General features: G+C 43.9%; 1 protein-coding gene across 1 annotated transcript in view; it reads right to left on the bottom strand.

Annotated features, from left to right (window-relative positions):
* LOC309568933 (uncharacterized protein) overlaps positions 1-23,211 on the bottom strand; it is a gene marked incomplete at its 3' end in the record, with an annotated part of 365,261 nt that overhangs the window by 248,933 nt on the left and 93,117 nt on the right. The window contains exon 2 of the mRNA XM_082274701.1: positions 10,491-10,601. Coding sequence (XP_082130827.1) covers positions 10,491-10,601 — 111 coding nt within the window. The remainder of the gene's footprint in view (positions 1-10,490; positions 10,602-23,211) is intronic.

The raw sequence follows: 23,211 nt of genomic DNA, 5'->3' as shown, positions 1-23,211 counted from the left end.
ACTCCGGCTCAACAGGATCAGATTGTCCAGAGACTGAGGATCTGTAAGAGACGCTCAGTGCGCATGCCCAGGCACACTGGAAGGAATGTGCGAATGCGCATGCACCAATGCGCGAACGCGCGAATGTGCGTACGCAATGTGCGCACGCAATTGGCGCCAAACGGCCTATTTATACCAAGCGGTGACAGGAGCACATTGCTGAGTGGTCTTTCAGCTTGTGTTCCTGTTTACCTGTGCCCTGACCTGCTTCTGGATTTCCCGTTATATCGACCCGGCTTGCCTTTGACTCTTCTTGGATTCCTGCCTGCCTACCCGTGACCTCAGCTTGTGTTTGACCCTGCCTTTTCCTTATGCCTTTGTACCTTGCTGCCAGACTGTGTACCGACTTCGGCTTGTATCCTGACCCCGCTTCTGTCTCACGTTCCTGTACCCGTGCTGTCCAGCTGTTGACAACTCCTTGGCTTGTGTTCCGACTTCGCTCCTGCCTTCTCATCCAGCATCACCGAGTTCCAGTTCCAGGTGTTCATCCGGTGATCCAAAGCCATCAGTCTTCTGCCAAGACATCACCTGCTATACCGGCCCTCGTGCCACTCTGTGTCCTACACCGCCTGTCATCTCTATCAGGGGTGTTGGACAGGAGGTGCAAGAGAAGCCCCCTCTACAGCTTGGTCTCCACCAGGTACGTGATAGGATCCTTGTTCCATTTTACCAGAATCTCCTTTTGCTAAGATCTCGTGTGGAACTGTGCAAATGGAACCGCCTCAAAGGTAGGCACTATCAGGCCCAGCACCTGTATGCAAGTCCGAAGAGACAACCGTCTGCTGGATGGCAGAAGCTGAATTGCCTCCTGCAACTTTTGAAGTTTCTCCAGAGGAGGAAACACTCCTGAGGACAAATCCAGAGTCAGGCCCTGGTAGTCCAGGGTTGTGAACTGAACCAGAGCAGACTTGATGTAGATGGAGGCAAGAAAGTCCCCCTGATTTAAGGAAGCCACCACCATGCATATGGACTCTATTCGGAACTTCTGTTCCCACACAAAGCAGTTTAGCACCTTTAGGTCCAGTATTGGACGCACCTTGCCCTCCTTCCTGAGAACTGTAGATAGGTTTGAGTAAAAACCTTGAAAATGTTCCAACTTTGGAACCGGAACAATCACCTCTTGATGTAACAAGTCTTGCACCACGCCATAGAGATCCTTTAAGCAATCTGGGGACAGACACAGGTTGGAAGGGAAGAACCTTTCTGGAGGATATGATCGAAACTTGATCTTGTGGACCCACTTGTCCTGAATCAGGGAGGTCCACAGATCCGGAAAACCACGAGGATGTCCCCCCACCCTAGGTATGGGTGACGGCGCCCCTTTATGTGGAGGAATGTTTGTCTGCAGGTCTGGCAGAACCCGCTCGTAGTTTGCCCGACCAAGACTTCCTTACGCTTGGAAGCCTGAGGAAGAAGAGTACTTTTCCTCCCTGTGAGGCCTTTTCCAAGGAAGCTCCAAACAGGTGATCCCCTACGAATGGAAGATCAGACAAGGCCTTTTTAGAAGCCTGGTCCGCAGACCAACCTTTCAGCCAGATAATGCGCCACAGGACCACTGCTGAGACAGACAGGGAGCGGCATCCAAAGAGGCGTCACAGACAAACTGCAGTCCTTGGACCAACTGATCCGCCAGCACCACAAAGGCAGGGGGAAAATGTTTCTCCTCCAGTCCCCAGCATAGAATTTTAGTCTATTCAGTCATAGCTTGTGACACTAGGGCAATAGTAAATACAAGCCTAAGTGCTGACTCAGCCACAGTGAAAATATGGCGGGTCAAGGCCTCCGACCGCTTATCAGCTGGATAGAACCGGAATTACAGTGGTTTTATTTAACCTTTGAAACCGGGGAGTCCACTACAGGAGGTACCGTCCATTTTTTTTTTTTTTTTTAAGGGGGGACTCCTCTTAAGGGTACCACATTGCAAAACGCTTAGCGATTGCAAAGTGCGTTTTGGGCACCCACACTGTTTTGAGATAATATTGTCAAAGAAGGCGGGAAAGAGGAACACTCTGGCTACTTTTGAGGACTTGCGGGTGCCAAAAGTGACCCGTGCCTCTGATGCTGCGTTAGTCGCATCTTCCATATGCGGCTGAATCAGACTCTGGATCTGAGGAGACAGAAGAAGCAGGTGAAGGCGGGGGTGCTTTTTGCTAACCCGTTTGCCCAGGACTAAATCAACTTTGGACACCAAGAACTCCAGGACTGCCATCAGTGCAGATAGTTGTTGGGCCCCACAGCCTCTGAGAGGGGTCAGGTGGTGAAACATGCTCCATGGACTCTATGAATGAAGGGGGGGAACCCACAAAATAAAGGGTAAAACGCTACATTCACTCATCATGTCTGGCTGCACATACAGGCATTTCTCACTTCCTTTCTCAGTTTTCACATTCATTTTCTATGACATTCCTCTATTGCTCTTCATGATTTCATCTTCTGTTCACATTTCACTCTCATCTTCCAATCTCACTATTTGCCCCCTCCCTTACCCCTCACTCATTCCTTATCACCATCCTCTTCGTTTCCCCTTTCGTCCTCTCTACATCTCACCCTTATCTTTCACTTACCTCCTTTTCCCAAACCTTTTATTTATTTTTTTCTTAATTATTTTCTCCACATGCTCCCACCCCTGGTTTATTCCATCTTTACAGCCTTCCCACGCCAAGTCTGGCTGCACATACAGTCATTTTTCCCATCTCTATTAGTTGACACACTTACTTCCCCCTGACATTTCTCTACTGCACTTCATGTTTACATCCCTGCTCCATTGGCACACCGCTTTTGTTTCCCTTGGTGTTCTACCGAGTGCACAAAGGGGTGTACCTCTCGTTGCCCCATCTACATGTCTCCTCCCACAGACATAGTCCCGCCTCGTCCATTGTCAGGCAGTCATCATTGTGTGCCGGTGCCCTTGGAACGCACGACATGCTTCCGCACTGTCCAGGGCGCGCCTTGCGTCCCACGGGTGGGGGATCCCATTAGCCATTTCCCACGCATGCGCAGTATTTTGATTGCAACAGGGCATGTGCAGGCATCCCTCGCCAATATATTTAAACGACGGCCATCTTCAATACTTTCTTCTGCTGTTATTGGCTCATGGACAAGCTTCGCTCCAGCATCAGCTGGTACACTACTATGCAAGTCCCTTCTTTTGCTCTACATACTCTTCTACTGCATACAGGGCATTTTTACCTTAAGAATTTGCCACATTTCTTTTATCTGTTTTTTACAGATATCTTGAAAGCTTCTGACTCACATACACAACGGGTCGTTACATACTCTGTGCTGACATAGTCACACCATCCTCTCTTGACTTTTTAAATTTAACATCTCATTCAAGTTTAAAGACGCACATACAGGTATGCATTATGCCGGTCCTTTCTTACTCTTTTTTTTTTTTTAACTCAGTTTTTTGTCCATATACTGAGCCACATCAGCATATTATCCTCTACAGCTTATGTTGATAGATATTTATATTTTATTTTGATAGACATTGTATTCTATCATCTGAGGGACAACACACTGGCCCTTGTATTTGGGATCCTTGCTAGACCTCAAGGGGAAACTGTGGCCTCTGCCCGCAACACCATTTTGTGGACATTGTCATCCATAGCAGACCTTGATCCGCTTTCCGTGTGTTTAACTGTTTACAACTTTCTTGCCGCCTCTTACAGCCATCTGGTATGCAGATATTCAGTTATTTTAGTGTTCATATATATATATATATATATATATATATATATATATATATATATATATATTATATATTATTCATATATATTGTTCATATATATATATATATATATATATATATATATATATATATATATATTATTTTTGATTTTAGGTTTTACACCTATCTATCTTTGTGTATGTTTTATATTACATTTGTTTGTATTTATTTGTATATTATGATCTATTGATTTTCTTTTTTAATGCAAGAAATAAATCTATATTTTTATACTATTGGTAGTGTGGTTGCCTACATAGTCCCAACCCCACGGGGAACTTCTTGCTTTTTGTAGATATATGTGTAGAAGGTTCCCCACTTGGCCGCAGTTTTGCCAGCAGAGTGGTGAGCTAGAAGGGTAATACTGAGATAGTTTAAATGGAATCAGGTACCAACGAGAGGTTATTTTCAATGAGAGTTCCCAGTGGTTCACACAACTGGAGATAGTGTATGTGTATTTAAGGGCTTGTAACCATTGTGTAGTGGTGAATGTATTTTGGAGATCTTCCTCTCATTTTAGTATGGGACTTGATTTGTGGAAGGCGATTTTGTTTTGTAATGTATTGCATAAGATCGAGGTCCCTTTCCTGGGCGGAAGTTTGAGTGGCTAAATATTGCCATACCTGAGAGGATAAGGTAATCTGTGGGGGTGGGTTGCTACGGATAAACTTTGAAATTCTCATATACGTGTACAATTAGGTAGCGGGGATATTGTATTGGTGGTAGAGGGATGTATTGAGACTCAGAGGAGTTGCCTGATTGACTCATTAGAGCTCTCCAAGCTAGAATTGAGGATTTAACGGGTATAGGGTAGTTAACAAGCTTCAACGGTTTCCAGCAGTCTGCCAGGAGAAGGGCATGATGTGGTATTTCCATCATAGTCAATTCTATTTGTGTCCATAGAATTTCTTATGATGGTTGAAACCACTGTTTGCGGTGAGTTAATTGTGATGCCCAGTAGTAGTCTTTTATATCAATCATCCCAAAGTCTCCAACCTTTTTGTGTTCAATCATGTGTTTTTCGGAACATCGAGGGCGTTTGTGTTGCCAAATGTATTTTTTGAGAAGTTTTGAGAGAGAGGATATATACCGTGATGGGACAGAAATGGAGAGTGTGCGAAACATGTACAAGATCTGAGGGAGAACCATCATCTTAAGTGCCGCCAAACGGCCTGCCCAAGATATTTCAGTGCTTGACATGTGGGTCAATTCTTGTTGTATTTTGGTAATCAAAGGGTTGCAGTTTGCTTTCGTTAAAGATTAAGTGGACAAGGTCAAAATGATCCCAAGACAGGGAATACTGGCAGACACCTATGTATAGGGTAAGGATTGGGAAGGATGGGCTTTGGTGTGGGTTTGCACTCCTAAGTCCAATATCAGAGATTTAGCGAAATTTACTTTGTAATAGGATATGGAGCTAAACAATGACAATAATTGGTGGATGAAGGGGAGAGATATCAGCGGATTAGTCAATGATAGAATCATGTCATCTGCAAAAAGGCTGATGACATGTGGGCGGTTGTGGAATTTGAATCCGGATATGTGGTGGTGAGATCTAATAGATTCTACTAGGGGTTCTATCATTAGGTTGAATATGGTGGGAGAGAGGGGACAACCCTGGGGAGTCCCATTTGAAATGTGAAAGGGTTTAGAAAGGAGGCCGGAGGCATAAACCTGAGTGGAAGGTTGAGAATATAGCCCTGTTGTAGCCTAATATGGGCACAGGGTCAGCCTTTAGTTCGTTGACCACTAGAGGTCCCCACTTCTTGTATAGTGCTGAGGACAATCTGAACTTACTGCTAACGGAGGAGGAGATGTACAGCCTTCAGCCAGTGTAAAGTCATCCCAGCCTGAAGCAGGGTTACGCTATGTGCCTCTTTCCCCCATCTCTTATATATGCCGTCCACGGGTCTCCCTTCTCTGTCTTGACTTGAGATCACTTGATGAGTTTCCGTACTGGGATTAGTACATCAGCTCAGTGAATTGCGTTTGTGGCCAGTTCATTAGGTTGAATGGCCATGAGTTCTGGTAAGCAGCTAGATATATGCCATTTTGACCAAGGGTGTTGTTCTTTTCCTACCTCACACTAGGAAGACCCCTCCGGGACTATTAACACCTGCTGGGATTTATGGTGCATCTTTTGGTGTTTAGCCTTCACTGTCTATGGACTACAATTTCTTTACTTGTAGACTTTGTTTGTTTATGATTACAGGATTGTCACATTATCACTTTTATATGATTTTGGTGAAGTCTTTTACTATTTTTGTCACATTGTTCACATCACTTATTTGATAGTGCTGCACATTGTACCATCCAGTCATAGTAGTCCACAAAGGCATTTACTATATCTTGCGGATTGTGTAATTTAGATTTGGTGAAGGGGTGAATTAGGAAGGGGATTCTCGATTTAGCTTTGTGGGCTTTGAGTCTGGCAGCTAAGAATTTCCCCGCTTTGTTGTGCTTGGCATAACATTTCAGGTGTAGCGAGCGAATATGTTTATCGTGTTCTTGGACCATCATTCTGCCCAAGTTGTGCCGTAGTGAGGATAAGGAGGCAGCCATTTGTGGGTCAGGATGAGATTTGTTTTTAGTTTTAAGTTGGTGAATGTCTTGTAGTATTTTAGATGACCTTAATTGATATGGTTTCTTGGTTGTTGCACCTAACTGGATGAGGATACCCTGCATATAAGCCTTATGGGCATTCCACAGCGTGGTGGCAGAGGTTTCCGGGTGATCGTTGAGAGAGAAGAAGGTATTGAGATGTTGTGTATTCATATTAGCAGTAGAGGGATTTTGTATAAGTGAATTATTGCAGCGCCGTATGGAAAGTGTAGAGTGCAGACCTTCCTCCTGTAGAGTAAGAGTGACTGGGGCATGGTCCGATATGTCGTAGATGTCAGTGGAGGAAGTGCGTTGTAGCAACCTTTTGTCAACAACAAAAAGATTGATTCGGGAATAGGCATTGTGTCTGTATGAATAAAAAGTGAAATCCCTTTTAGTGGCGTGTTGGCAGCGCCAAGCATTATAAACGTCCTCCCTTTGAAGAAGATCGCTCAGAAGGGCTTTGCGACTCCTACCCAGGAAGAAAGAGTCTAAGTCTGGATTGGGTACCATATTGAAATCACCACACATCAAAATGCATCTGAAAAGTTTCCAGAGGAATCTCAGCTGGTGCGAGTTAGGGACATATAAATTAACCAACGTAAATAGTTTTGTATTAATAGTACATATCAAAATGAGAAATCTACCTTCAGGGTCTAGTACTGAGTCATGGAGAGTAAAGAACACAGAGTCTCTGTGACCCCCTTCTTATAGACCCCTCTTCTTAACTAGTGCACTAGCTAGGAAAATATGCGGAAAGTTCTTGTGCTTGCAGTAGGGAACCAAGTCTGCCTGAAAGTGAGTTTCTTGTATAGAAAGAATGTTCGCTTTATGATGTAGGGCTTCCTTCTACATGGACATTAGTTTCGCTGGATGGTTAAGTCCGTGGACATTCAGGGATAAGAATTTAAGTCCCATGTGGGAAAGGTGCGAGATTGATATCTGTCCATCTATGAACTAGTAGCGATTGCAGGAAAGGATAGGTGACAAAGAGTCCATTCATGGATAATCATGGCAATTGAGTAAATCAAGGAATAACAGGCCATTGCATGGATGCAGTTTGCCGAATAAATAGTCTGGGTGGAAAGTGGTACTCTGCTTGACAGGTGTCGTGATGAAGGCACGTTACAGAAAGAGAAAAAAGTTGAAACATGGATCCCTAATGGGGATACAGGAACAGTAAAAAGGATAAGGCCCTAATAAAAAGTCTTCGAGCAGAAGTACTGCAGAAAAAAGACTGGAGGGAAATAAATACGTTGGTAGGTATTCATTTGTAGGACCAGGGATCTTCTGTTGAAGACAGCTTGGTTAAGATTGCTCAGGAGACATCATGATAAGCAGTTTTTTTCTTGTAGGAGACCTTAGTCCAGGTATTGTTGAAAGTCGGTCTCAAAGCATGGTACGGCTCAGATACTGATGCAGGGAGAATTTCCCATCCTCTGAGTAATTGCAGCCCGTCTTCTAGGGTATGTATGGTTTTTGTAGAGCCTTCACGGTTTATGATTAACTTGGCCGGATATTTCCACTCTTTACGAAGAGCCTTGGTCACGGTGAGAAAGTTTTTGCGTCGCTGCATAGTGTATTGAGAGAAATCAGGATACACTTGGAATTTGGAGATCTTTTCCGGGAGTTGATCCGCATGCCGGAAAGGCTTCCAGGATTTCTTCTTTGGCCTGGTAGTAGTGCACTCGTAGGAGAACATCATGAGGTACTTCTGGCGGAAGATGTGGAGGTTTTTGTATACGGTGAGCACGATCGATCGTAAGATCTGGGGAGGTGAGGTTTGGTACTGCTGTTTGAAATATATCTCTGACAAAGTAGGGTAGTTGAGCAGAGGTAACGGATTCCCATATTCCCCTCAATTTAATGTTGTTCCTGCGGGATTGAACTTCCAGATCTGAAAGTTTAGATTTAATCCACTTTATGTCATCAGAATGTGCTTCATGTGCGTCCACCATGATATTAAAGGGAGTATTCATTTGTTCCTCTACCTGATTAACCCTTTCACCCAAGGCTTGCACTTTTGCTTTGCACTGATGTAGGCCGTAAAATACATCTGATTGTAGTGACGCCCGTAATGAAAGCAGCATTTGCTTTAAGGTGTTATCTGAAATTGGCTGCCCAGTGATAGGGAAAGCATTGATGAGGTCAGCAGTCAGAGTGTCCATGTCTTGTGGATGACCTATGTCATGTAATGCAGTGCCATCTTCATCACCACTGTGATAGGGAGAGTCATGCCTAGCACTTGATTTTGCCGGGCTGCTGGTTGATGGGGCTCGACTGACCTGATTGTGAGGGCCGGAGGTGCAATTCAGCTGCTTGTCCATTTTGCTGTGGATGGACTTCGGTTGCTAGAGATCTGTCAGCGGAGTGTGCAGGAAGGCTCCGGGCGTCATTTTGCTGTAGCCCCCTGGAGTACGTCGAAAAGAAACCCAACAGTTTCTTCGGTTGGAGCAGCTCCCTCTGTCTCCTCGACATGTCAGATGACAGACCGAGTTGTTAGAGAGGTAGGGGTGAAGTATTGGAGCTGACAGTCTCCTCTAGTTGCAGCGATTCCCTGGTCATACGCCGAAGCTCTCAGCTCATGCAGCCATATACTGTCGCGGTCGCCATGCCCCCACTGGTGTACAGTCTTGTTGGAACAGAAAGAAGCCATCCCCAAACTGTTCCCACAAAATTGGGAGCAGGAAATTGTCCAAAATGTATTGGTATGCTGACACCTTAAGAGTTTCCTTCACTGCAACTAAGGGGACAAGCCCAACCCCTAAAAAACAACCCCACACTATAATCCCCCCTCCACCAAATGATTTGGACCAGCGCACAAAGCAAGGTCTTTAAAGACATGGATGAGTGAGTTTGGGGTGGAGGAATTTGAGTAGCCTGCACAGAGTCCTAACCTCAACCCGACAGAACACTTTTGGGATGAATTAGAGCGCAGATTGCAAGCCAGGCCTTCTCGTCCACATCAGTGCCTGGCCTCACAAATGCACTTCTGGAAGAATGGTCAAACATTCCCAGAGACACACTCCTAAACCTTGTGGACAGCCTTCCCAGAAGAGTTGAAGCTGGTATAGCTGCAATGGGCTCTCTCTCTCTTATCCCCCCTCTCTCTCCCCCCCCCTCTCCCTCTCAACAAAAGTAAGTACACACCTAAGGTAAAATTTCCAGATTGGGCCCAAAGTGTCAATATTTTGTGTGCCCACTATTATTTTCCAGCACTGTCTCAACTCTCTTGGGCATGGAGTTCACCAGAGCTTCACAGGTTGCCACTGGAGTCCTCTTCCACTCCTCCAAGACAACATCACAGAGCTGGTGGATGTTAAAGACTTTGAGCTCCTCCACCTTCTGTTTGAGGATGCCCCACAGATGCTCAATAGGGTTTAGGTCTGGAGACATGCTTGGCCAATCCATCACCTTTACCCTCAGCTTCTTTAGCAAGACAGTGGTCGTCTTGGAGGTGTGTTTGGGGTCATTATCATGTTGGAATACTGCCCTACAGCCCGGTCACCGAAGGGAGGGGATAATGCTCTGCTTCATTATGTCACAGTACATGTTGGCATTGATGGTTCCCTCAATCAACTGTAGGTCCCCAGTGCCGGCAGCACTCATGCAGCCCCAGACCGTGACACTCCCACCCCCATGCTTGACTGTAGGCAAGACACACTTGTCTTTGTACTCCTCACCTGGTTGCCGCCACACACTTTTGACACCATCTGAACCAAATAAGTTTATCTTGGTCTCATCAGACCACAGGACATGGTTCCAGTAATCCATGTCCTTAGTCTGCTTGTCTTCAGCAAACTGTTTTCGGGGCTTTATTGTGCATCATCTTTAGAAGGGGCTTCCTTCTGGGACGACAGCCATGCACACCAATTTGATGTAGTGTGCGATTTATGGTCTACGTGATTTCGTGCACGAGGTCTCGGTGGCGAGCGATTGCCGCCGGCCTCCCATGATCGTCAGAGAAACTGACAGAAGACCCACCTGCTTATGTAAACAAAGCAGGGGTAAGTAAACTTTTTGGACAGATATTAGAAAACAAATGTATTGGGTAATGTTTCACTGCTTGACAGTATAACAAAGTCAAAAACAACAGTTACATATCCAGTCACTCAGCACTCACCACGTTCTTTAAGGATAGTCCAAAGTAGCTTGAAGCACTTTCAAATTCAAATATACAAGAAGAGGAAGATTTTTCACAGGTCACCAGCAACAGCCCAAAATATAAAACCACCTAGAGCAAAACAATAAAAATGTTCAATAAAAGTGATACATGGGCCCATTTAAAGAAAAGGAAATTAAAAAAAAAAAAATAGGATATGCACATCAAAGATTAAGAAATGTACAAATACATGTACACAATCCTTTTAACATGTGTTAATATTTAAAAAAAAAACAGTTTGATTGTATAATAATATGTACTAGGGGCAGCCATTATTATGAATGCAAATTCAACTTCATGCCTTGCAGTGCTACACAATGTGGTTGTGCTTTACTGCTCTTATACAGAATGTGAAGATGGCTACACTATCATTTTGTTTAACCACTTGCCTTCTGTGCACTTAAACCCCCTTCCCATCCAGACCAATTTTTAGCTTTCAGCGCTCTCACACTTTGAATGACAATTGCTTGGTCATGCAACACTGAACCCATATGAATTTTTCGTCCTTTTTTTCACACAAATAGAGCTTTCTTTTGGTGGTATTTAATCATTTCTGGGTTTTTTATTTTTTACCAAAAAAAGAAAAAAGGCAGAAAATTTTTTAAAAAAAAAGTTTTTCTTATTTTCTGCGAGTAAATTTTGAAAATAAATACATTTTTCTCCTTCACTGATGTGCGCTGATGAGGCGGCACTGATGGGCACTGATAGGCTGCACTGATGGGCACTGATGAGGTGGCACTTATGGGCACTGATGAGGTGGCACTTAGGGGCACTGATGAGGTGGCACTGATTAGGAGGTACTAATATGCCGCACTGATGAGCACTGATAGGCGGCACTGATGAGCACTGATAGGCGGCACTGATGAGCACTGATAGGTGGCACTGCTGGGCACTGATAGGTGGCACTGCTGGGCACTGACAGGTGGCACTGCTGGGCACTGAGAGGCGGCACTGGCGGGTGGCACTGATGGACACTGACGGATGGCACTGATGAGCACTGATGGGCGGCACTGATGAGCACTGATGGGCAGCACCATCAGTGCCCACACTCAGTGCCCATAGTGCTGCCAGTCAGTGCTCATCAGTGCCTAGATGAGCAGGCACTGATGGGCACTGACTGGCAGCACTATGGGCACTGATGGGGGGCACTGATGGCGGGCTCTGTGGGCACTGATGGTGGGCATGAGTGTGTTTTATTTACCTTGTGTAATCAGGGCACTGGTGATCAGTGCCCTGATTACATTCCTCTGTGTCCCCGACGGCTGATCGGCTCTGCTCCTTCCTCACACTGCAGTCTCTGTGTGAGGAAGGAGCGCTGGCGATGAGAGATGATCTCATATGTTTACATATGAGATCATCTCTCATTGCATGGGCCGATCACGTGGTAAATGGCCGCTGTGATTGGCCATTTACCACGATCTGTGATTGGCTGTGTCCAAAGGACATGGCCGACACAGATTTTCCCCGATGTGCGCTCGCGGGAGCGCGCAGGGAGCCTGTCTCTGGGAGGCCATATAAAGACGGCCTCCCGGAAATTCAAGTCCGCGCTGTAGCCGTACTTTGGCTATAGCACGGATGTGAAGAAGTTAAAATACTTCCTTTTAAAAACATTTGTTCAATTTTCTAAACATTTGTGTAGCTGTAAAGGCTGGATACCCCTGTTGCTAGGGGAGAGACGTCTGGTGACTGAAGTAGCATGAGGGGGGCATGAGTGGAGACATCAGGACCCCTGCATGTGGTTGCACAACCCCCTGGCTGTAATATCATAAAATAATGCTCCTTTTAATGATACCACCAAAAGGACCAGCAAGGAGAGCTGGAGAGTTTAGACTAACTAATCAGATACTGCATAAGATTTATGGACTGTTCACTTTAAACACGGATCACCGTGAAATAGGATGTTCACATCACTTGGTCACCTTTATTTAGCACATGCACTTTATTAATATTTGTAATTTGTTGCTCATCATTTCTGCAAATGCTGCACAATATTCTTTTATATATTTTCCGTTTTTAGTTTATGATATACTATACTAGTTGTACATTGCACACAGAGCAGCGCCAAAACCCAATTTTTACATAGGTTTTACAACAGGAACTACCTTGGTAGCAGTCTAAAGGGGGGCAGCAGCGCTGTGCACACTTAGCACTTTATTACACATTGGTGTTTATCCATAGCGCGGATTATACACATTTCGTACAAACGTTTGTTTAGAAATCTACTAGTGTATAGCAAGCTTAAGTTTGGGTTGTCAGATTTGTTGAAAACAATGCATTGCCTCTTGTGGTGGAAATTAATGGGGTCTGGCGCATAGAAATTCGCTCAGTGCGCAGAGAACTTCGCTGCGCTGAAAAGCGCACTTGCATATATCAATACGCACCAAGCGCCATTAATCCCTTGTACTGAAAAGTACAATGTACAGCTCTTTTGTATAAAGAAATCCTAGCGCGCTCGGGGGACAAAGAGAAAACAGGCAAAAAGCGGTGTCACGGTCAATGTCAATAGAAGCAGTCCTCCTCTAACACAGGACGCTTATTTATTTATGCTGAGGCAAAAAGGGGTTTACAGGGGGGAGGTGGTGTCAACATAACCAATCAAAGACATGTATATTTTCTTTTTTTTTTCTTGTTCCAATAATTTTTTTTAAAGGAAACAAAGTGTTTAGAACAACGGTACAAGTTAGAGCACAAGATTACATAAAATCGGTAAGTACCGTGAATGTTATGTATACAATATTACAGGTTAAGGGTCAAGTCAATGAAAAAATATATTAGTTCAAAGGGGGAGAGGTAACGGGTTTGATGCAGGAGTAGGAGTGCAGGAGGGGTATGAGTGTAACGTTTGACTTCCAGTTATGTTACAGTAGTCGGGAGAAGTAGCTGTTTGGTACCCCAACAAGGAGCTCAAGAGATCTGGGAGACTGTGGGTTGTAAGAAGCAGGGAGGTGCATTGAGGATAACTGTAAAGGGTGGGGATAAACAGTGAGGGGGGGGGGGAATGGCAGACAGGAGAGGGGGAGGGAAGTTTAAAAGAGTCCCCCCTAGGGAAGGGAGTGATGTGACGCCAGACTCAAGGGGGGGGGGGGGGGGTAAGGAATTTAGTGAGAAAAGTTATGGGCATAGTAAGGTAATATCAAGGTCGGGGGGTATAAAGTGGGTTACCCAAGGGATCCAGAGAAACTTGTCGGGATATTGTCCTTAAGGACAGCCTCTAATTTGGCATGTATCATTGCTTGGGTGGTTCTGTGCTTGGTCGAGAGTATACATAAAGAAGGGGATTTCCAGGCCTTAGCTATGGTAAATGAAGCAACTAAGTCATGTGCAAGAGTCTCCAGCCATTGGGTGCAAGGAGGAACCATGCACTCTTGCTAACAAATGGACCCACGTATAGTAAAATGGCTGCCAAACACTATACAACGGAACTAGCGCGGATTCTCTTGAACGCGTCCACATCAGTACATACGCATGCACTCCCGTCATAAGCTGTTAGAGTGAATCCTTTATAATATAGTTCATAAAAACCATATTTGATAGTGATTATGCTACTTTTCCAGTAAATGAGATTTTATCTGCAAAAGAAAATAGCAGCAGAATTTCAATCAAGCGTATCAAGCATAATAGAAAGCTACCAGCCATTATTCCAGAAAAAAAACAAGAAGAAAGTGTAAGGAGATTTGAGTGGACGGGACTGATCAGTGGTTAGATGAAGTATGAAAAGTAGAGAAGGTAGAAAATATATATAATTTATTAGAGCAAAATTTAAAATCATACATAGGAAAATTGGTACATATGACAACAAACATGTATAAAAACATGTGGCATAAGGACGCTATAAGGGTGGTTGTGCTCAGGTCTGGTGCATATTATCAGTGTTATGGTATAACAGCTGATTAGCGATGCAGGAAAGGACATCCCAACATGTTTTGGAATCTGGCCCTCCTCCAGCGCAAGCTGCGGTGGATCTCAGACCTTAATGCAACACAGCCCTCTGGTTTGAATGAGGCCTTCAATTTTAAGCTGTTTCTTCCAGGCTTCATTTCAGGTGACTTTGAGGGAGACTTATAGTACCCCCCTAAGGCCATCTGTGTAAGCAATAATCCATTTTGTTTGCTTCTCTCGCATCGTGCCTATTTCCCTATCTGCCTACTTTCTGGTCCTATATGGAATTATCTATTCCAAAATCCTTCCTTTTAGAATTCGTGATTGATGTACAAACTAATTATCAGATGTGCCTATTTGAACACTTGTCATCTGTATGTAACACCATTTGTAATTGTGCTGTTTGACAAAATGAATGTTCTCTTTTTTTTTTTTTAGACAGATTCTGTGTGTAGACATCTGTACTTATATTGTGAAAAATTGACTTATATATTGTGTTTTTTTCTTACTTTTTAAACAGATCTTGTGTGTAGACATTTGTATTCATATTGTGATATATATGACTTACATATTGTCTGCTTTGCAGATATGATCTATGTGGATGTGTGGACAGCACGTTATATGGGAATTGCAATGCGATACGTCCCGATATACAGCTAATCTATAGTAGCAATGAGATGTATGTTTTCAAATAAACTATTTCTCTAACTTTTTTTATTCTTTTTCTTTTTATTTTTTTTATATTGAGCTCGGTCCCGTTATGCCACTCTCTTTTCATTCACTCACAACTGCTCGGGGATTGCATTGTGTCCTTGCCTTTGCCCCCCCCCCTCTGGTGTGTTCCAATGGTGTTCCCCGGCACGCCCAGGCCCCAAGCTGAGGTGTCTGGGGCTTGTATTTCAGTGAGCCATGAGTACTAGGCTCTACCTGGGGGACACCGGTATTATTGCTGTATCTGATACTTGCCCCCTACAGCACCAGGACGTTGTTCATTGTGCAGATAAGGGGACACCCCTTCAGGTGATGCCATTTACTTAATTATCAGGTAAGCCCTTTGGATATATAAAAGAGGGATTTCCTCTCCTTCACACCAGCAGCCAACACTGACGAGCACACACCACGTACAGTCAGCAAAGACAGAAGATCCGAGACAGGTATTGCCTGAGGGTTTTTCTTTTCTTTTCCTTTCTTTTTTTTCCCCTTCTTCTTACTAAGTTCACAGTTGGTAATCCTTCATACTCTTTCTCTCCAGACTGTCCTCTATTCCTTATGATTCTCGTGAGCGCCTTTGGGCACACTTGGGGGTGGGACTGCATGGCAATCCACAGTTTCTGATAATGGGAAAAGCTGCGCTAAGTGACATAGACCATAGATGATATGATCAAAAATTATAAAAAGTCCCAGAAAAATACACAAAAGTCCCAAAATTATTCAAATGATGAATAAACAGCTGAAGTCCAGTCCACCAAAGCCCGAATAAATTCAGTATGTATAGGTACTGCTTACCGAATGTAGCAGCAAGATGAGCATTGATATACACAGAAGCCAGGCCAAATGGAATTCTGCAGGGGACTCCTCACAGATGGTATCAACTCAGGGATGTAGATCCGTGAATAATGTAATAAAACATAAGACAAACATAGCGTGATACTGTATAGATATTAAATCTCCCGAGTGTGTCAAGGGAATAATAAGTGTGCACCACCACCACCACAGGCTGCTTACCAGAAGTAAGACAGAGTGAGCATAACAGGTCTTATTGAACAAGTAGAAATATAAGAAACACCTCCGTGCTCCCAATTAATTACCAGAAATCTGTAGGTAAATCGTGCGATATTGATCACTCAAATAAAACACGGCCACCACCAGGAATTCCTGCTTACCAGATGTCAGCAACCAAATTGCATGTAGTAATCAGGGTGCAGCTGATGTATGGCAATCCACCAGACAATAGAATGAAATCTCCCTTAATATTGAGGCTGGTCCACAAAGGTACTCCGATATCACATAGAATAAATGATAAGGGGAGAGCCCATAGCGTAAAACCATTTATTAAAATAAGATAAAACAAAGAAATGCACTTACAAGAGTGTTATAGAAAAGCGCTGAATTGGAGCCGCCGGCCAGTCGGCTTCAAACACCCGCCTGAGTATCGTCTCGTCTCGTAGAGGTGACGTCAGCACGCCGCGACTGACGTACGTTTCGTCAAAAACTGACGTTCTCAAGGTACTCAGTTTCTGAGCCAAATTCCTTTGGTTGGTACTCTGTACTGTGTAGACCGGTGCGACCACTTCTCCCCCCCCCCCGTTGAACAGTGGACTATCATAACTGGGACTGATGCAACTACATTTTCGACTGCAAGCCTCAGTGGACATAATCCCATTGTTGCGAGTATGATGTGTAGTCATCACTTTCCACATAATTCAAATGTATAATGTCTTTGCAATGACGAAATGTACATAGACTGTCTTAAAGCGGAGTTCCACCCTAAAATGAAAGTTCCGTCCATCTTCTTGCTCCGGGTCACCTGAAAAACAAATGGATAATCGCAATTTTTTTTTTTTTTTTTTTTTTTTACTTACCTTGTTTAGAAGATAATATACTTACCTTACTTCCTCTTCCTCCCCTCGGTGACCACGGCGAGTCGTCACTTCCTGGCTTGTAATGATTCCTGGGAGCTGAACGTCATCGATCCCAGGAATCAATGCGCCTGCACTGGCCCCGATGTCAGCTGTGCAGGGATGACGCTGCAGCCCCGGAAGTGATGGCGGGGCCGGCGCAGTGCATCGTGGGACCGAAGAGGACCGAAGAGGACGGAGGAGGACGCAGAAGAGGATCGCGCTGGCTTCAAGCTGCCCACACCTGAGATGGCAGCGCTGGAGAAGACATTTTCAAGGTAAGTATTTCTTCTTGCAGGTAAGTGCATTGTGGAATGCACTAGCCCTGACTGTCCCGGGGGTATTTTTATGTATTTTTTTTTGTTTTAGGTGGAACTCCGCTTTAAGTGCACATTATTATTATTAATATTATTACTACATAGGATTTATATAGCGCCGACAGTTTACGCAGCTCTTTACAACTTGAGGGTAGAAAGTACAAATACAATACACTTTAATACAGAAGGAATCAGAGGGCCCTGCTCCTTAGAGCTTACAATCTAAGAGGGAGGGTCAAGAGATACAAGAGGTAATAACTGTGGGGGATGGGCTGATAAAGAAAATAAAAATACAGTTGTTAGGTGGATGCCAGATAGGTTTCTCTGAAGAGATGTGTTTTCAGGGACCGTCTGAAAGCAGACAAAGTAGGAGATAGTCGGACGGATGGGGGTAGAGCATTCTAGAGGATGGGAGAAGCTCTGGAGAAGTCCTGGAGGCGAGCATGGGAAGTGGTTACAAAGGAGCTAGAGAGCAGGAGGTTCTAGGAGAAACGAAGAGAACAAGTTGGTTGGTATTTTGAGACCAGATTAGTGATGTACTGTAGTTGGGCGCCAAGTTATGGATGGTTTTGTACAGTAAGTTATGGTTAGTAACTTGAATTTAATTTGTTGGTTGAGTGTCAGCCAATGGAGGGATTGGCAAAGAGGGGTAGCAGACACAGAGCAGTTTGCAAGGTGGATGAGCCTGGCAGCAGCGTTCATGATGGACTGAAGGGGGGATAGTCTTTTTAAAGGTAAGCCAATGAGAAGGGAGTTGCAATAATCGAGAAGAGAGATGACCATGGAGTGGATTAGAAGCTTTGTGGTATCATTGGTTAGGAAGGGACGTATCTTGGAGATGTTGCGGAGATTGAGGCGGCAACTTTGGACAGTGATTGGATGTGTGGCCGAAAGGATAGTTCAGAGTCCAGGATTATACCTAAGATCTTGGCATGGGTGGGTGGATGGGTTGATAGTTGTGCATTTGATAGTGAGTGGTAGTGTCCGCGCTATAGAGAGATAGATAGGATGGCTGCTGCTTACCTCAAAAATATAGACTATACAGTCAATATTGGAGAAATGTGAAAAGTGGTGAGGTAACTGGCGCTGCCTATAGGTGTATATAAGATATAAATATTGCAATAAATGACAATAACTTATACACAGAAGCCACCGCTAAAGAGGGTCTTGCAGTCCCTACACAACCTGTCGCTTGTTTTTACCACTGCTAAATGTGAGTACTATACTTTTATGTGCAAATAAAGGATTATTTTGTAATAGTACATCACTATATGAGGCTCTTTTCTCCCATATGTGACCCCGGATATGTCCCTTTTGAGTCTGATCTGTATATAACACACATGGCATAAGAGGCTTCAGGATATAACACTGGAGGGATCAGCACATAGGAATACCACCGATTGGAAAGATTTCCTGTTTCTTATACGCTGGTTACCCCTGTAGGGGTGCTGATTTCCAGTGAGTGCGGGAGATATTGGAAGGGGGGATCACTGTTTCCTCACCCGGCACTTAAGCACCTGGAGCACCTCAAGAATCACCCACGGAGTTGAATATTGTTATAGCTTACTTTTTATGAACTTTACGGACTTTTTCACCTATTAATTTTTTGAGCTCGGATACAGATTATCATCAACAGATTATTTTCATTATAAAAATATTTTTTGCTCACCATTTTGTTCACGGGTCCTTATGATTAACTTTCTTTAATCAGGACCCTTTGCACTATAGCACTTTATTGCAATTATTCATTCATCACTATTAATATTACTGTGGATATTATTCATTTCACTGGTCTATCCTAGGACCTTTTTGCACCTATTTTTTCTGGCAAGCTATTCCATTTGCTTTGGAATCACCTACGCTCCTATTTTTTACTTTCTATATTCACCTCTATTGGAATCACTGCACTGTCATATTCCCGTATCATTCTTAGTTGAAATATATTGATTTGTTTCAGCCATTTTCCCTTTTCTTGGTGAATAATAAATAGCTTATCGGCCAGTATCTTCTTTTTATTTGGTCACCTTTATCACAGAATACTTCGTATATATTCTTTTGATATATATATATATATATATATATATATATATATATATATATATATATATGTCCCTTTGTGTGATTATTTCACTTATACACAGTTTACACTATTGCACTTTATATTTATACTATTTATGATATTTATTTGAAATATTTATATGTAGTGATTTTCTGTGTATAAGTTATTATCATTTATTGCAATATTTATATCTTATATACACCTATAGGCAGCGCCAGTTACCTCACCACTTTTCACAGTTGTGCATTTGATGTTGATAGAGAAATCAAGGGAAGAGGACCGTGGGGGAGGAAATATCATGAGCTCGGTTTTGGATAGGTTGAGTTTGAGGAAGTGATGTGACATCCAGGCTGATATGTCTGTTAGTAAGCTGGTGATGCTTGAGGAAACTGATGGAGTGAGCTGAAGGGTGGAGAGATAGATTTGGGTGTCATCAGCGTAGAGATGATATTGAAAGCCATGGGAGGCAATCAGCTGACCCAGGGAGGAGTTGTAGATTGAGAAAAGGAGCGGTCCAAGGACAGAACCTTGGGGGATCCCAACAGAGAAAGGAAGAGGAGAAGAGGTAGTAGAGTTGTAAGTAGCACTGAAGGTGCGTTGGAATAGGTAGGATGAGAACCAGTGAAGAGTCCTGTCACGGAGGCCAAAGTAGTGGAGTTTTTTTGAGGAGGAGGGGGTGGTCTACTGTGTCAAAGGTAGCAGAGAGGTCCAGGAGGAGTAGTACAGAATAGTGTCCATTGGTGTTTGCTGTTAGTAGGTCGTTTGTGAGTTTAAAGAGAGCAGTTTCAGTGGAATGTTGAGGGCGAAATCCGGACTGAAGGGGATCAAGAGGATTGTTCTTAGTCAGATGGTTGCCCAGTTGGTTGTAGACCAATCGTTTAAGGAGTTTGGAGGAGAAGGGGAGTAAGGAGATGGGGCCGTAGATTGTGAAGGTCGGTGGGGTCCAGTGAGGGCTTTTTAAGGATGGGAGTGACTAGCGTGTGTTTTAGAGAATTAGGGAAGATGCCAGATGAGAGGGAGAGGTTGAAGATGTGAGTTAGAGAGTGTAGAATAGAGTCAGAGGGTGAGCTTAGCATGTGCGAGGGAGCAGGATCCAGAGGGCAGGTGGTTAGATGGGTGTTAGATAAAAGTACAGCAACCTCGGTAATACTAGTAGGGTGGAACGAGGGAAGTAATGACTGTACCTGTGGATATTGGTTTTTAGGTGGGGGATGTTTCTGCACATTGGAGATCTCCTCACGAATTGTATTGATCTTTTTTTTAAGTGATTGGCGGTCTCCTGGGCAGTTAGAGGGTGGAGTTGGTGGAGGACAGAATAGAGTGTTAAAGGTAGAGAAGAGATGATGGGGACTAGGAGAGAATGTTTGGATGAGCATGATAAAATAGATTTGCTTGGCATTGAGGAGGCAGGAATAGTATTTTAGAAGGGCAGATTTATATTGGTTGAAGTCTTCCAGGGACTTAGTCTTACGCCACAGGCGCTCAAGAGCGCGGCTACGTTTTCTGAGACTTCTGGTGTCATCTGTTTGCCAGGGTTGTAGCGGTCGGGGACAAATTCTGCGTGTAGTGAGGAGAGCGAGCTTGTCTAGGGAGGATGAAAGTGAACTGTTATAGATGGAAGTGGCTAGGTTGGGGCGTGACAGGGGTGATATTTTGTCATATAGATGGTCAGTAGCAGAATAGAGCATAGAAAGGTTGAGGTGGCAAAGGTTTCTATGGGTTACTGTGATTGGATGTGGCTACTGGTGTAAGAACAGAGATCAACGGTCCTACGTAGCAGAACCGTGTGATCTCCATTCTTACACAGGGGAGAATGACAGGCAGCTGTGTTTTCATTAGCCGCCTGCCTTTCTCCCGCTCTAACGGACAATCGCGAGTGCCCGGTGGACATCGGGTCCGCCGGGCACATGCGCGGGGGGGGTCCATGAGCGAGCAGGAGTGGGCGCGCCTCTGGCGGCGCGCGCTCGCTCCCTAGAGCCTCAAAGGCTAGCGACGTAGACTTAGGTCGCTTTGCCTGTTTAAGGGCTGACTGCCGACGTGAACCTCAGAACCTATCAGGTTTGCTGTGTGTTACATAGTTACCAGGTTGAAAAAAAAGAAATGTCTATCTTTTTCTACCAATATGAAACATAAATAAATACATAGAAACCTCCATATACCCACACTTGATATCCTGTATTTACAATTGATAGAGGGGGAAGGCAAAAAAACCCTGTGAAGCATGGTCAAATTTGGTCCAACAGGAGAAAATAATTGAATGATTTTTATTTTTTTTTTCCCAAAAATTTTTATTTAGAAATTGTCAGAAAGTATACAGAACATACAATCTCTTCGTACAAGAAACAATAATTTGTCAACAACTTTAACTTTAACTAGCATGGTTTCCATGAGAAAGACAACATGTCATGCAAAGAAAAGCAGTATATCATGAATATTGCTTATCGAGCTGAAACAAAGTAGGTAACAATAATATTCTGCCCTCCATAAATCTTTAAGCCTTCAAAACGGAGGATCATGAAACCATTCTTTCAAGGGCTGATTTCCCGTTCAGTTTTTAAACAAAACAAAACAAAAAGGGCGAGTAGAGGCATTCGGTATCACGTCTAAGCGAAGTTATTGCGGGGGTGATTCATCCATTAGGCGTATAAAAGTAACGTACTTATTCTAAACAGAGATTCCTGATGGAATTGGGCGTGCGGGGTTTGGAAAGGTTAGAGTCGTAAAGAAAAAAAAAAAATCATTAATATGATCACATGAGAGAAAGTATGTTCCCATAGGGAGTTGGAGTCTCCTATGATCAGGGTCCAACTTCCCACTAGAAATGGGAAGTGTTGTGTGAATTGATGAGGAGAGGGGGAAGAAGAGTGGGGGGGAGGGAGGAGGGGTAGGTAGAAGAGGATGGGGGAGTAGTTGGGTAGGGTAAAGGGGGAGGGAGGGAAGGCATCGGCGGTCCCTGCCTCCGAACCAAAGCGGTTGATAAATCTGAGGATGACCAAATCAAGCAACTGGTGAATATCAAGGTTAGTAAATTATCAACTGAAGATGGATCCGAGATCCACTCCCACTACTTCCCTTGTGTAGGGGCGGGAGGGATCCACGGGCCCGGGTCCAGTCGGACAAAAAGGGTTGGCAATATGTTTTCCTAAGAATCCCTAGGAGATGTAGAGCAATCTTGAAGGGTTAACAGCAGGAGTATCATGAATTATTATTCATAGGCTAGGTCGGTATTCCATGTATGTTGGAAGAAGAAGCTTGAGAATAAGACCCACGGAACAAGGTCCAGGGAGCCCATATTTTAGCATATAAATCTGTTCTATCACGGGCAATAGCTATCAACTCTTCTAATTTAGCAATTTTATCCATTCTATTTAGCCATTCCTGTTTTGTAGGCAGATTGGTTGATTTCCAATGGGGCGGGATACATGCCTTGGCTGCATTAAGCAGATGAGGTATGAGGGATTTGCAGTATCTATGAGGAGGGGTTTCAGTAAAGTGTAGTAGAAACTGGGCGGGTGAGAAGGTGATATCTATATTCAGATCTTTAGTGATTGTGTCACGAATTGAGATCCAGAAAGGACGGATCTTTGGACAGGTCCAAAAGATATGGAGGAGGGTTCCCGTGTCGGAATGACACCTCCAGCATGTGTCTGGGATGTTAGGATTAAATTTGTGGAGGAGCGCTGGGGTTCGGTACCACCTAGTTAATAGTTTGTAGCAGTTCTCCTGTGTGGAAACATTAAGGGAAGCTTTATGTGTGATCTGAGACATGTTTTCCCATTCTTTATCAGAGAAGGAGATGTTGAGATCTG

Source organism: Pelophylax lessonae (genome assembly GCF_965119305.1).
Source record: "Pelophylax lessonae genome assembly, chromosome: 12".
Classification (NCBI taxonomy): Eukaryota; Metazoa; Chordata; class Amphibia; order Anura; family Ranidae; genus Pelophylax; species Pelophylax lessonae.
The sequence above is the reverse complement of the archived record's forward strand: the minus strand, read 5'-3'. Positions and strand labels throughout refer to the sequence as shown.